The sequence below is a fragment of the Schistocerca piceifrons genome, chromosome 3 (assembly GCF_021461385.2).
Source record: "Schistocerca piceifrons isolate TAMUIC-IGC-003096 chromosome 3, iqSchPice1.1, whole genome shotgun sequence".
NCBI lineage: Eukaryota > Metazoa > Arthropoda > Insecta > Orthoptera > Acrididae > Schistocerca > Schistocerca piceifrons.
The window spans coordinates 255,039,833-255,055,949 of record NC_060140.1 but is presented as its reverse complement, the minus strand read 5'-3'; the positions used below and the strand labels follow the sequence as shown (position 1 = coordinate 255,055,949).

Here is a 16,117-nt window from a genome sequence, read left to right as displayed (position 1 = left end):
GAAACTTCTATACTTGAAATGCTAATGTTTTATTGTTTTCTTATACATTTACAGAGAAATGCCTTCATCATGCTATAATGCAACCTCTATTGCATTCTAGAGTCCTAATTTCACGATGGAGAAGCATTTGTCTGCTTAAGAACATCAGCCTAAAAGTGGTTGTGTTTTGTTTTTATTACATTACCAATGCACATGAAAAATCTGAATACCTTATGCACAGAGATGTTTCATTATCAGCTGCATATTACAAATACAATAACTATTTCTAGGAAAACCATGTTTACTCCAGATATGTGAAGATGAACTATAAAACTTTATATAGAGCATTCTGCAGCTGTTTCTGACTGAATAACTAAATGAACCATATTCAGTCTTCACATAGATCATATTGTTGTTTTAGTCTTCCATACATTTCCTCATTGCCTTAGACAAACTGTTTATAAAACATGGGCAACAAAATTTTTCTGAGTTTTTTGCTGTTTACAAAATAAAATTGAAAGAAGATAGCAAAACGTTACATTGCAAAGGAAAGGAAGCAATTCAAATGTCTCACAGATGTAATTTTAAAAGGAAATGTCTTCTTTTTTCTTTGTTGTTGTGCAATAAACTGAATTAGTTCCTTCGTCAGTATCAATAATAAATTGTTTGTTGTTTCATCCTGCATGGCATTTACAGCACTACCATGTCATTTAACACTTTTTGTGTGAGTGCGCTCGTACACGCATATGAGATCAATATGTTTGTGGGTAGCCATCACAACGTGGATCGGCAGCTGCCCACCATACATCAGCACCTGTGTACACATCTGTACTTGTGCCAGCAAACCAAGCACCACGGGTTATTACATGACCACGCCCAAATGTTCCTCGATCAAAGCCTGTTACTGGCCAAGTTATTTTGTGCCCTTTCTGGACCAATTGCTGAGAGACCTCGCTTTGTATTCCAGATTCCAGTGACACTGTCCAGGGCTGGCTGCACAGAGGAAAACAAAAATAAGTTATTTTGTGTGGTGGTTACTTACTCTACTGGAAATTTAGCAATGGTTAATATTCACATTTTTCATACCGGTATATATTCCTGCTCATGATTCCGTTTCACAATATTTTAAAATTCACTGGAAAATATCATTTTAATGTAACACACTCATTTGTTGTGTTCCATGGATCCCAAAATGAAGGGAAACTTCCAGGAATTTGGAAAAAGTCATAGTATACATTAACAGAGAGGAATAGCTGTCAGAAACTGATTCTGTACCTCATCTCAACAGTCATCCGTCACTAAATTACTAAATACTACTTGTACCTACACAATATAAACTAAATATAATACAGCTGGTAGAAATGACAGAACTTTGACAAGGCTGCTGATGTCTTCTCTATACCAAATAACTACTGTTTGTTTGCTGCTGCTAGATCAGTATGTACATAACTACACTCATAATAATCAAAGAATAATGGTTACCTGTATGCGGTAAGAGATCAAACCTGTTCAAATCATCAGTATTACTTATCCTGCTGTTAATGGGAGACTTCAGTCCTGTAATTGTGATAATCATATAATTTTATCAAAAGGAGAATTGAACTAATTAAACTACAAAATTTCAAGGAGATAGTATGGCTGGCCAATACCTATATTCAGTAGGGAAAATTTCAGTGTTACCAATAGACACAATAAAAATAGAAAAAATCTGTTCTTAGCTTTCAGGAATGTTAGTTTTTTTGAGAGGGAGAAAAGAATGATCATGTACAGAAGGCTGGAAGGGGAGGCAGGTCTCTTGAGTTCAAGCTACATGATACACACCTGATGTGAGAATGAGGAGAGAGACTTTATAAATTCTTACTTCCATGCATTATGTATACTGGTGGTATGTTAAAAACTGAAATACAGACCCCACTCTGAAGTCTACAGACCCCTAAAAAGCAAATGTCTTAAAAAGTGAAAATTACTGATTGCTTAGTCTAGTTCTTCATGCATTGAAAATAATAACTGATACCATCATCAATGGAATGCAACAAAAAGTTGAAACTCCACTCTCAGAAGATAAATTTGGCTTCAAAAAATTGAGGAATCAGAGAAGGATCATTAGCTTTAAACTTAATTATACTGAAATAAATGGAAATGAATTTAACAAGATACTTAGATTCTTTAATGTACAGAAAACACTTGATATTATAAAATAGGAAAAATGGTTGAGGTACTGAAAAAATAGGAATTCACTGTAGAAACTGATTACCAATATGGAACCTTTACAAAAATGCCACAGCTGTTATTGGTGGGCATTCAACACAAGAGGAAGCATAGACTCACAAACAGGTCTGGCAAGGTTGTACACTGTCATGAATCGTTTTTAATCTACTCATAGAGCAAGCACTTAAAAAATTCAGAGAACAGTTTGAAATTGGAAGTAGGTAATAGTACAGAATGGGGCAGTATTGTTATAGCAGGACAATAGTGTTTATTTGGCCTGTAGTTTAAAAGTTGAGCTCATCCATGAAACTGCAGCAATAATGGAGCTGGTGTGCAATGTATTAACAAAGGTAACATTATTGTTTGCTCAGCTGAATGCCAAGAATTTGTTTATTTTTCACCTACAATCAGTCAGTAAATGTTATGAGAAACAGTCTATTACATGTAAAAAAAGTTAATAGTGAAAACTTGAGTTGAAGAGCTTCACAGGTTGTACAAATAGAGCAAGTTAATATCATTGATTAGTTAGTTGGGTATTATATGAAAATTTACATAAATCTGTATGTAATACTATTGTAAAGTATGGAAAGTTGTTTTATTATAGGGTAATAACAACGATGGAGAGAACATACATCAAGAACCCTGGATCTGTCGGAAGGTGCAAATACAACTCCATTTACCTGGAAAATGTGTTACCGGCTGTGCATCAGGGGAAAATGAGCATCAGGAGAGCATCAGAAGAGTTTGCTGTACTGTACACAAACTTTAACGATAAGTTACAGAATAAGTATACACACAAGGTAGGTGCACCAATAGCTTTAAACAGGGAAGAGGAGAAAACAGTTGTTGAGGATTTACTGATATGTGCAAAGTGACGCTTTCCACTGAGAAACACAGACATATGTAACATTGTACAGTGTTACCTTAACCATGCAGGGGAAATGGAAAAGAGGTTTAAAGACAATTGGCTGGGATTAGAGTGGGTTCATGCATTTCTGAAAAGAAACTCTGAACTGAGATTGAAAATCAAAGAGAACATAAAAAGAGTTAGAGCAGCTATTTCAAGGGAGATCATAATAGAATATTGCGATAATCTTAGGGAAACATTGAATGAAGTTCCTGACACTAGTATAATTACGATGAAACAAATTTTTCTGAAGACCCAGTAGAGGTGAAGGTGCTTGACAAAAGAGGCGTGAAACATCCTAGGAGAATTTTAGACACAGTACATCTAAAACTAGTGTCAGTGCACAATGGCAGCAGCTGCAGATGCAACATTGTTACCCCCATTTACTGTTTACAAAAGTAAGCACCTGTATGATACTTAAGCTGGGGGAGGTGTCAATGGGGCTGGTTACAACAGGAATATGAATGGTTGGTTTGATCTTAATATGTTTGAACCATGGTTCACAAAAATTTTGTTACCCTATGCCAACAGATTGCAGAGACCAATATTATGATTGGTGATACCTTATCCAGCCATCTCACAATAAATGTCCTCAAGATTTAAGAGGAATATGACATTACATTAGATTTGTCCTCCTGCCTCTAAATGTAACCAACCTTTGCCAGTCTCTTGATGTGGCAGTTAAAAAAGTTGGTATTGTGCTTATCTGTCTTGAAGAAATGTAGTGTCAGATTCCACGAAATGAGAATGATGTTAATAGTCATAAACCCTCCTGGACTGCATCCTTTGAAGAACATCTCCAGAAAGCCCAAGTTGGTGACCCAAATAAAGAGTCACTGGAGCCTCAACCTTTTTTGTATTCCCAGATGTTGCAGATACAATGGACATAGGAGAAGAAAAATTACAGAGATGTAGCCGATGTCTTGCAAACAAGGAAAGTTTATTTTCTCTGATATTGATGTTAGTACTGTGGAATAGGACTGCTTGTAATGAAACAAGTATTTAAATCTGAGTGTCGAATTGTGTGTTGAAAGTTTTGATTTTTCTTGTTCATGTATTTATATATGCAGGCCTATTTTTTACTTTATAACTACAGTAGTGTTTGTACTTTTTAAAAATTGTAAAATTTTGATCATTGTAACTATGGAAAAGAGTAACATTTATAATCAAGCAAAATAAATCCCTGATTGGAATTATCCCACCCCATGGTGTACCACCGTCAGTGATTTCTTTCCTATACTCATAATATATTCACTTGTTTCAATTTTCTGTCATCAAATGAATGAGAAAGACTCACGCATTTTAAATATAAAATTACATAGAATTACATAAATATGGTTTTAATGGCATGGGAAATATCAGTAAAAAATGACTAAAAATGATCTGTATTACCCCATTTTATGGTATGTTGCAAGACAGAAGATACACAGAGATGTGCTAATGATGCTGCTATTTTAACAGAAACTGAAGAAGGCCTTGAAACTATATTAAATAAATTGGATAAAATTATAGGAAAAAAATGGAACAGGAATATAAATTAGTCTAAAACAATGGTGCTGACTTGTGATAAAAGAAGGTTTCTTGTGAAAAAAGAAGGCAAGCCAGTGCCTGAGAGCATGCATGTGACAACTTGCAGTAACAGAAAGGCTCATTTACTTATTGAAGAAGCAAGATCATGATATGGAAGAAACAAAGAAGAAATAAAAACTGTAACTGTTCAAGAAAAGAGAGCCTTCAATAGAAAAAATATTAATCTGAAAAAATAACAGTTGCAAATCAGGATAAGGTTTCTGAAGGTGTGTACTTGGAATGTGGCTCTGGAGACTTAAAAAAGAAAAGATTGAATTCTTCTGAGATGTTTTTATGGGAACAGCCCAAAAATCAAATGGACTGATAAGATAACAAGTGAAATCCTCAAGAGATTGGGAGAGGGGTGGGTGAAATGCTACTGCACAAAAAAATGCTATATGTCATACCTTGTGATACAAGGAGCTAAAAATAAAAATAGAGACATATTTTAATGGAAAAAGGAAAAGAGGAAGACCACGACTGAAGTACATAATTCAGTGTATAAAGGATGTCAATGGTAACTCTTACACGGCAATAAAGAAGAAGGCAGAAAGTCATGGAGACGGAAATCTGCTGTCAAATGATCCTTAACTTAAGCACTAAAGGAGGGAAGCCACTCCCACTTTCCTTTTTTCTGGTTCTGCAGTAGTCTGATATTGGCCTAAATTCTCTCTATTCACCTGGAGGTATCACTTCAGTCTCTGTGATTGTCAAATCCTTTGTTGATGTTCCATTTGCTTTTTTATATTCTTGTGTGAATATATAAGTTCATGTCTTATTTCTAAGGCTTCTTCTGAACTAAATTTTCTTCCAGATCATTGCCTTGTCAAGTTGCAGCATTTTTCTTGATTAGTAGCTGGTCATATTGAATATTACTTACATTTAGCCGTACAGGTAACTTCTTACCAGAGGCATGTAGACTAAGGTCATGCTGTGTATGATGTGACCAAGTGTCACAATGATGTACGAATGGTCAGCACACCTGAGCATTTACAAATTTTACAGAATACTTAGTTAAAATTTGCAAAATCACTCAAAGAGTGAGATAATCTTCACTTTTGTGCAATAAGTATTCTTAGTAATATGTCTATAGTAATCTTGGAATGTATAATTAGCTTGTGGTCAAAACTGTTACCTGCATATCTGGTCAAAACCAGTTATAGTATTGTGTAATTCTGATGTGATTGTATCACAACAAGTATAAAAAATAAAAACATAATCACTTAATCTTTAAGACAGTATGTCATTATCTGCAAAGAGAACCACTGCTTCATTAACATTTAATAAGGGCTTGATGAAAAGATGGTGGTGGCACTCTAGGCCAGAGACTTCTTGGTACTTTGCCCCACACTCCCACCAAATGCTCATTTGTTTTTATTTTTAAGACACTATTTGCAAGTTTTCTTGTCATCTTCTCTGTCCTCCTCAATTTCCTTATTTCCAAATGTTTGAAGCTCCACGTTACCATCACAAGCGATGTTGCTTCCATTCCTAACTCTACCACCACTCTCATCACACATTCATCACCATCAGTGCTTTCATTACATAGTGTTAAAAATACACATTGCTACTACTGATCAGGTAGTTCAAATTTGCATTTTCACATTTAGAAAAAATATTTCCCAAGTCTTTTACTTGAATGGCATATTCCAGTCTTTTGTTCAATAGTTAATTTCCTATTTAGTGCACTGCATAGCTTTTTCACACTACTCATTTTTTCAGGTAGAGTGATTTTTTTCAAAGAAAAAGAATGTTAACTAAAATGCACAGGGATGACAACTGGTAACAAAAGCAGTATTAACTCGTACATGAACTGATGATAGATACAACTTTACAGTCATTGTGACAGCAATGTTAAAAGATGCCCTCCAACAGAACTCACCAATGACCTAAACACTAAGCTAGTGACAGTTGTGCTGGCCACTGGGTTGCCTTCCATGTTTCCATTTTTTCCCTATGTCTATTGAAAATACGAGAGCTGATGGAGGTCTAGTGATGCCCCCCTTTCCTAGATCCAGGCCTATGTGTCTAATGCATAAATCCAGCACTACCTCTAATTCAGAAATGTACCAGGGACTGTTTCACAAATACACTCTCATGAAACACTTCAAATAAAGAGGGATGCTACAAGTGCAAACAATGATAAAACAATCTCATTAATAATCATATTTTCCAAAATATTTGAAAAACTGTCACGTAATCAGGTTGTGAAACATGTTGACCAGTTTGGCATTGTTAATAAAAGGTAGTTTGACTTTCAAAAGACTGTATAAATTGAACAAGGTATCTTTACATTTGTACATGATATCATAGACAACAACAACAACAGCTTGATAGTAGGTATCTTTTGTAATTTGTCAAAAGTCTTTGATTGTGTCAGTCACAGATTACTATTAGAGAAGATCTTTCACTATGGCAATTGGCATCCAATACATAACCTACTTATATTCTGCCTCATCAGCAGAAGACAAAAAGAAGTGCTGGAAAGTGTGGGCTTCAAATGGGGAGCAGCTGTATAAGATGGAGTCCCTCAGGGTTCTGTTCCAAGTCCAATATTATTCCTGATTTATGTTAACAATTTGCAGTATGTAACCAGGAATGTAAATTCAGCATGCTGGCTGATAACACTAAAATTGTGGCAGAAAATTAGCCAGCCATAGGCAGTGATTATATCCTAGCCAAAGCCCTCACCTAGTTCACTGTTAATGCTTTTTTGACCAACACCAGTAAGATCAATTTTATTCAATTCCACACAAGCCATACAGACCTAGAGGTTGTATTGGTGAAACCAACAGTTACGGAGATTGGAGACATCCAAATTCCTAGGTATCCACCTTTACTGCAATTATAATTGAGAGCAACTTGTACTGTAGGCTTTCAAGGGGGCTAGTCATGCAACAAAATTATCTACATTACTTGTGTCACTATGAAGTGTTGTATGGAGTCATTTTCTGTAGGCGCTCTACTTATTCACTAAAGGTGTTCATTGTGGATACGCTAGCTTTGTCAATGCAACTGCCAAATCATATCAAAATTTCAAGTTTAGATGTTTTTTTCAATACTGTGTAGGGGTTATGGCAATTTCTTCAACACCACAAATGACCAGCATCATTTTTCATGTAGACTGCATCACAACATCCTACATGAAAATAATGGCGAGTTACTTGCACCAATTTACATTAGTGGTGATTCTCTAGCAGCATCTCACTTATGCTCATTTTGACAGTAAAATATTGCTGTATCACTGTATATAGCCAGGCTGTTAACTGTTCCACCTAACATCATCACCTGAGACTTTGATCAAATACTTTTTCAGTTGCCCCACATCCTCCAACACTTGTACTCTGATGCTATTATACAACCCATTAGTTGTTTGTAAATTATACAAAGGAATTACACAAAGAAATGTCTGTATTACCTTATGTTTACAAGAAATGTTTCTGAGACATTTAAAATAATTTGTCAGTAAAACCACTAGAATACGTAGTATTTATAATGTCCTTTGTTACATTAATTGATGAAAATATCCTACATGATTTTAGCGATCTTCTTTCTTTTAGTATCTTGGCTTTATTTTTTTAATAGAATCTTTCATTATTTTCCATAAGAGTCATTGTTATTTAAAGTCACTATTCTTTGTCATTTATTTATATTTTGTCTCTACTCATTCCATTCTTCGTACAGTGGTATTTTGAAGAACTTACTCAGAGACGTACTTTTGACAGAATTACTTAGATGTTCAGTTATCAACCAATTTCTCCATACAACTTCCAAATGTGAATCCTCAGAATTATAGCTTATATTCTTACTTTCTTGTCCTGAGGTCTTGCTGGTATAATTAGATGCCTCAGTTGTTATGTATCCTGTATGCTCCTTTAGTTTCCAACTTGCCTTGTTCTTAATCTGAACTACTGAAAGTTTTCTCTGGATATATGTGTTGTCCACAAAACCACCTTATTGTCAAAATTATCAGCTAAGAAAATCACACATTTGTAACCTCACCAGTTCATTTTCTGAGACTACGAGGTGCGGCTAGAAAAAAACCGGACTGATGCTGGAAAAACATTTATTTACAATTTCATGTTATCTCCTTCAATGTACTCTCCTCCTCGGTCTCTACACCGCTCCATACAAATTTTCCACTGTTCATAGCAATGCTGCAGATCATTTTCGGTAAGTCCATACATTACTTCTGTCGCTTTTTCTTTTACTGCTTCAACAGTCTCAAATCTAGTTCCTTTCAAAGCTGACTTGACTTTAGGGAAAAGAAAAAAGTCACAGGGGGCCAAATCAGGTGAGTAGGGTGGATGATCTAAGATGGGAATGTTGTGTTTTGCCAAACGCGTCTTCACTGACAACACACTGTGAGCTGGGGCATTGTCTTAGTGAAGGATCCATGACTTTTTTCTCCACAAATCGTTCTGTTTTCTCCGTACTCGCTCACGTAGGGTAGCCAGGACGCTAATGTAGTAATGCTTATTCACTGTTTGTCCCTCTGGTACCCAATCAATGTGCACAATCCCTTTGATGTCAAAAAAAAACAATCATCATTGCCTTGAATTTCGATTTTGACATTCGTGCTTTTTTTTTGTCGTGGAGAACCAGGAGTTTTCCAATGCATCGATTGGCGTTTAGTTTCGGGATCGTAAGTAAAAAACCACGATTCATCGCAAGTAATAACATTTTGTAAGAAGGTGGGATCACTTTCAATGTTTTCCAGGATGTCAGAACAAATCATTCTTCGGCGTTCCTTCTGTTCAATTGTGAGACACTTTGGAACCATTTTTGAACACACTTTGTTCATGTTGAAACTTTCATGAAGAATCTGCCTAACACTTTCCTTGTCAACTCCTGTTAACTCAAACACTGCTCTGATTGTTAAACGGCGATCTTGTTGAACAAGTTTACCAATTTTTTCAATGTTTGCATCAGTTTTTGCTGACAATGGTCTGCCGGTGCGAGTGTCATCACTGGTGTCTTCGTGGCCATCTTTAAATCGTTTAAACTACTCAACACTTGTGTTCACGATAAACAATCATCGCCGTACACTTGTTGTAACATTACAAACATTTCACTTGCAGATTTTCCTAGTTTGAAACAAAATTTGATGTTAACACGCTGTTCTTTCTGTACACTCAACATTTTCCGACGCACAGACAAAACGCCAACTACTTAAAACAGACGTCACGGGCAGACTGAGTGCAGGAGGCAGATGAAACTCGAGCAGTAGGCGGAGCGAGAGTCACGTGACAGGCCACGCGACTTTCAGCCTTATTGCATTCGTTTTATTGTTTCACCAGTACTAGTCTGGTTTTTTTCTAGCCACACCTCGTATATATTACTCTTATTAGACAGAAAGTGTATCTATGAAGTAAGCAATTACCTCAGAGTCAGTTTTATATGAAATAGAGATAAAAATGAATGAAAAAGATAATAAATATGAACTACATAAAGTTTTGTATTCAAAAATTGGTTGAGTAGAATTAGTCAGTTTCTAAGAATATCAAGCAGCTGTGATAACAAACCTTGTACTGACATCCACAAAAAATCTTGGGTAATCCAAGGCTTGCTGTGGATCCATTCCAAATTCCACCATGTTGAGTAGCACCTGGAAGAGAGTAATTGTACATTGATGTTTTACACCAGATCTTAAAGACACAACAGTTAGAAATAGTTGGGTGAGCATGTTCTAAATAATGTGGATATGACATGAATCCTATCATTTGCCAAACCTACAAATTTTCACTCTTTTACTAACTAGCAACTGTTAAAAAACAGATCTGCACTAACACCACAACAAATATTTCTTTAGTAGCAGTCTCATTTCTTTTGGGTTAAGGCCACACATATTGTGGATTTCCATACAACCGCCAGGAGATGGACTTCTTCTAACATTGGAACAAATAATTCATATTCTTTTGACTAATTTTGACTATATCTCTTTGTTCACTGAAAATAGCAAAACCCCCCTTTATCCTTACCAGTCCTCCAAGAGCAGGATTCTGTCACCCATCTATCCTACACAATAGCTTTGTCTGCCTACCTGTCACAGGCACTTGCCTGTGACTGTGAAGGCAGTCATATTTTATTGATACCAACTTTACTGCAACAAATACATAATGTGGTTGACTTCAGTAACAGCTTCATGACCCAAGTCATGTGGATTCTTTACTAACTTGTCCTGCCTAGTGCCTGAGCTTCTGAACTGCAAAAGTAGGAACACTCTTCACAAGAGAATTATCATTCCCATTAATTCCATGGGCTGAATCTTTGCAGTTCCCTATCCATTCCCTATCCATTACTTGTCTCTAACCATCACCTGTTCTTCTGCAGGGTGTTCCTGGAGGTAGTATGGACCAAAACAAGAAAGGATTGTCTAATCTAATCTTTAAAGAGCATACCTTAAGAGCTATGAGCAGTTGTTCACCTTCACTACTGTGACACACATATCTTCTACTGAACAACTGCTCGTAGCTCTTAAAGTATGCACTTTAAATCCCATGGTTACTAGACAATATTTTCTTGTTTTGGTCATACTGTCTTGTCCCAAAATATGGAAAGGAAAGAGCTTGCAGTAGAAGAGATTTGTTTCACAGTAGCAAAGATGATAAACTGCTCATAGCTATTATTTTTTGCATTTTAGAGCTGATGTTTACTAGAATTTTTTGCTTCGAATGGTCATTGGTGTCATATCCCTGAATACTGAGCATTCCTCCTGGGACACCATGTATAATTAAAACCTCTCATGTATAATTAAATCTACAGCAGCCTCATACTAACATAAATACTTTAGCTCCAGTAAAATACATTTCTGAACTGACAAAGTCCTGAGTATTTTGGTATAAGAGACCCACTGTCTCTGGTGACTTGTAACACAGTAATAGTGTAATTATGATTTATTTGGTTTGTTACCACAATAACCTTGTTTCTGTGAAAATAACTTGGTATCAATCAAAATGACTGCAATATGCAATTATTTATAATGGAAGGATCTGGTTTCTTGTAGGCACCTATGCACAAGTGCTAAAGTACTGTTATGAGGCTTGTTGTCTCTGCAGGTACAGTTCAGCATAGCATTTTTGTGCAGCTCTTCCATTGTATTCAGCAAACCAACAATGAGACTTACTCTTCAGCACTAAATCTAGCCCTGCTGCTGTGTATCAGTGTCAGTGTTCAATCAACATTACCAGAAAAACAAAACCCAAGACAAAACAGAGCAGTGCTGAATGCAAGCTTGAAGACATAGACCAATGTGGACAGAACTGTTGTCAACAGAAAGGACTGTAAGCAAATGGAATAATGTTGTCTCCAAACAAGATGGAAAGCACATACTGACAACATTTATACTATTGTGTACTATTTTCAGTGTAATACAGATACAAAGTTCACTGGTGCAAGACACCATGAGAAATATAATAACTCTGTTATCAGCCACTGGAGACTGTAGGTCCCCCATGCTAAAATACTCAGAAGGTATCCCTATACAATCTGTGAAAGACTGTCAGCAGCATTCTGGTTCACCCTGAGATTACTGCTGTAAGCAGGAAACAAGACATGATTTCTTGTATACTTAGCTTGAAAATATTGATGTTGCCAATGACTTTTGACTGAGATGATTATTCGTCATGTTTCACAGTGAAAGTCCTGGACTTTGATTTTGTTGATTGTATCCATGTGTCACAAAAATACTGAAGGGAATGAAATGGAAAAGTCTTGAAGGTAGACATAAACTGTCCCTAGAGAGTATATCAACAAAGCTTCAGGAACTATCATTAAATGATGACCCTGAGAACATTTTACAACCTCCTATGTGCTGACTTCCGGCATAAGAAGTCAGCCTCATTCTGCCAACAGCCTTGTCAAAGAGGGCAGAGGAGCGGATAGAGGTTCAGGGGACTCTCTTGTCCTAGGGGTGGGAAATTGCCCCTAAAGGCGGAAGAATCAGCAATGATCAGCGACATGAGGATGCAGAAGGCAATGGAAACCACTACATTAAAGACATGTAACGTGTATCCACAGGACATGTGGCCTGTAATTGAAGAAGTGTCATGATGTTCTCTCCATTGGCAAAAGATTCCGGAATAGTCCCCCATTCGGATCTCCGGGAGGGGACTGCCAAGGGGGAGGTTACCATGAGAAAAAGATTGAATAATCAATGAAAGGATAACGTTCTATGAGTCGGGGCATGGAATGTCAGAAGCTTGAACGTGGTAGGGAAACTAGAAAATCTGAAAAGGGAAATGCAAAGGCTCAATCTAGATATAGTAGGGGTCAGTGAAGTGAAGTGGAAGGAAGACAAGGATTTCTGGTCAGATGAGTATCAGGTAATATCAACAGCAGCAGAAAATGGTATAACAGGTGTAGGATTCGTTATGAATAGGAAGGTAGGGCAGAGGGTGTGTTACTGTGAACAGTTCAGTGACCGGGTTGTTCTAATCAGAATCGACAGCAGACCAACACCGACAACGATAGTTCAGGTATACATGCTGACGTCGCAAGCTGAAGATGAACAGATAGAGAAAGTGTATGAGGATATTGAAGGGGTAATGCAGTATGTAAAGGGGGACGAAAATCTAATAGTCATGGGCGACTGGAATGCAGTTGTAGGGGGAGTAGAAGAAAAGGTTACAGGAGAATATGGGCTTGGGACAAGGAATGAAAGAGGAGAAAGACTAATTGAGTTCTGTAACAAGTTTCAGCTAGTAATAGCGAATACCCTGTTCAAGAATCACAAGAGGAGGAGGTATACTTGGAAAAGGCCGGGAAATATGGGAAGATTACATCATGGTCAGACAGAGATTCCGAAATCAGATACTGGACTGTAAGGCATACCCAGGAGCAGATATAGACTCAGATCACAATATAGTAGTGATGAAGAGTAGGCTGAAGTTCAAGACATTAGTCAGGAAGAATCAATACACAAAGAAGTGGGATATGGAAGTACTAAGGAATGACGAGATACGTTTGAAGTTCTCTAACACTATAGATACAGCAATAAGGAATAGTGCAGTAGGCAGTACAGTTGAAGAGGAATGGACATCTCTAAAAAGGGCCATCACAGAATTTGGGAAGGAAAACATAGGTACAAAGAAGGTAGCTGCGAAGAAACCATGGGTAACAGAAGAAATACTTCAGTTGATTGATGAAAGGAGGAAGTACAAACATGTTCCGGGAAAATCAGGAATACAGAAATACAAGTCGCTGAGGAATGAAATAAATAGGAAGTGCAGGGAAGCTAAGATGAAATGGCTGCAGGAAAAATGTGAAGACATCGAAAAAGATATGATTGTCGGAAGGACAGACTCAGCATACAGGAAAGTCAAAACAACCTTTAGTGACATTAAAAGCAACGGTGGTAACATTAAGAGTGCAATGGGAATTCCACTGTTAAATGCTGAGGAGAGAGCAGATAGGTGGAAAGAATACATTGAAAGCCTCTATGAGGGTGAAGATTTGTCTGATGTGATAGAAGAAGAAACAGGAGTCGATTTAGAAGAGATAGGGGATCCAGTATTAGAATCGGAATTTAAAAGAGCTTTGGAGGACTTACGGTCAAATAAGGCAGAAGGGATAGATAACATTCCATCAGAATTTCTAAAATCATTGGGGGAAGTGGCAACAAAACGACTATTCACGTTGGTGTGCAGAATGTTTGAGTCTGGCGACATACCATCTGACTTTCAGAAAAGCATCATCCACACAATTCCGAAGACGGCAAGAGCTGACAAGTGCGAGAATTATCGCACAATCAGCTTAACAGCTCTTGCATCGAAACTGCTTACAGGAATAATGTACAGAAGAATGGAGAAGAAAATTGAGAATGCGCTAGGTGACAATCAGTTTGGCTTTAGGAAAAGTAAAGGGATGAGAGAGGCAATTCTGACGTTATGGCTAATAATGGAAGCAAGGCTAAAGAAAAATCAAGACACTTTCATACGATTTGTCAACCTGGAAAAAGCGTTCGACAATACAAAATGGTGCAAGCTGTTGAGATTCTGAAAAAAGTAGGGGTAAGCTATAGGGAGAGACAGGTCATATACAATATGCACAACAACCAAGAGGGAATAATAAGAGTGGACGATCAAGAACGAAGTGCTCGTATTAAGAAGGGTGTAAGACAAGGCTGTAGCCTTTCGCCCCTACTCTTCAATCTGTACATCGAGGAAGTAATGATGGAAATAAAAGAAAGGTTCAGGAGTGGAATTAAAATACAAGGTGAAAGGATATCAATGATACGATTCTCTGATGACATTGCTATCCTGAGTGAAAGTGAAGAAGAATTAAATGATCTGCTGAACGGAATGAACAGTCTAATGAGTACACAGTATGGTTTGAGAGTAAATCGGAGAAAGACGAAGGTAATGAGAAGTAGTAGAAATGAGAACAGCGAGAAACTTAACATCAGGATTGGTGGTCACGAAGTCAATGAAGTTAAGGAATTCTGCTACCTATGCAGTAAAATAACCAATGACGGACGGAGCAAGGAGGACATCAAAAGCAGACTCGCTATGGCAAAAAAGGCATTTCTGGCCAAGAGAAGTCTACTAATATCAAATACCGGCCTTAATTTGAGGAAGAAATTTCTGAGGATGTACGTCTGGAGTACAGCATTGTGTGGTAGTGAAACATGGACTGTGGGAAAACCGGAACAGAAGAGAATTGAAGCATTTGAGATGTGGTGCTATAGACGAATGTTGAAAATTAGGTGGACTGATAAGGTAAGGAATGAGAAGGTTCTACGCAGAATCGGAGAGGAAAGGAATATGTGGAAAACACTGATAAGGAGAAGGGACAGGATGATAGGACATCTGCTAAGACATGAGGGAATGACTTCCATGGTACTAGAGGGAGCTGTAGAGGGCAAAAACTGTAGAGGAAGACAGAGATTGGAATACGTCAAGCAAATAATTGAGGACATAGGTTGCAAGTGCTACTCTGAGAGAAAAAGTGTCACTCACACAGAGATCTTGAGAATAAGATTGGAATAATTACAGCACACACAGAGGCATTCAAACAAGCATTCTTCCCATCCTCCATACATGAACATAACAAGAAGAAACCTGAATAACTGTTGCAATTTGACATATCCTCTGCCATGTTCCTCACGGTGGTATGCAGAGTATAGATGTAGATGTAGAAAGAGGTTTTATATCATTCATAAAAGGGCAGTGCCTTGTATCCCCACTCACCTGCCATTCCCTGCGTACTCAACATCAAACCACAAAGAAGCACACCTCTCATGAATCAGTACTACCCAGAACTGGAGCAAATGAATCAAATTCTCCACCAAGGTTTTGACTCCCTCTCACCATGGCCTGAAATGAGAGGTATCTTCCCTGCCCCTCCCACAGTGGCATTCTGCCACCCACACAATCTATGCAATATCCTTGTCCATCCCGCTCCCAACCCATTGCCCCATGATTTATATCCCTCCAATAGACCAATAGACCTAGA

The 16,117-nt window shown here is 37.5% G+C and overlaps 1 protein-coding gene across 1 annotated transcript in view; it reads right to left on the bottom strand.

Annotated features, from left to right (window-relative positions):
• Positions 1–539: 539 nt before the first annotated feature.
• Positions 540–16,117, bottom strand: part of LOC124788079 (glutathione hydrolase-like YwrD proenzyme) — a 152,321-nt gene continuing 136,743 nt past the window's right edge. Inside the window, exons 10-11 of the mRNA XM_047255175.1 lie at positions 10,189–10,271; positions 540–972 (exon numbers count right to left, since the gene is read on the bottom strand). Of these exons, the coding sequence (XP_047111131.1) occupies positions 732–972; positions 10,189–10,271 (324 nt within the window). The 3' untranslated portion in view covers positions 540–731. The remainder of the gene's footprint in view (positions 973–10,188; positions 10,272–16,117) is intronic.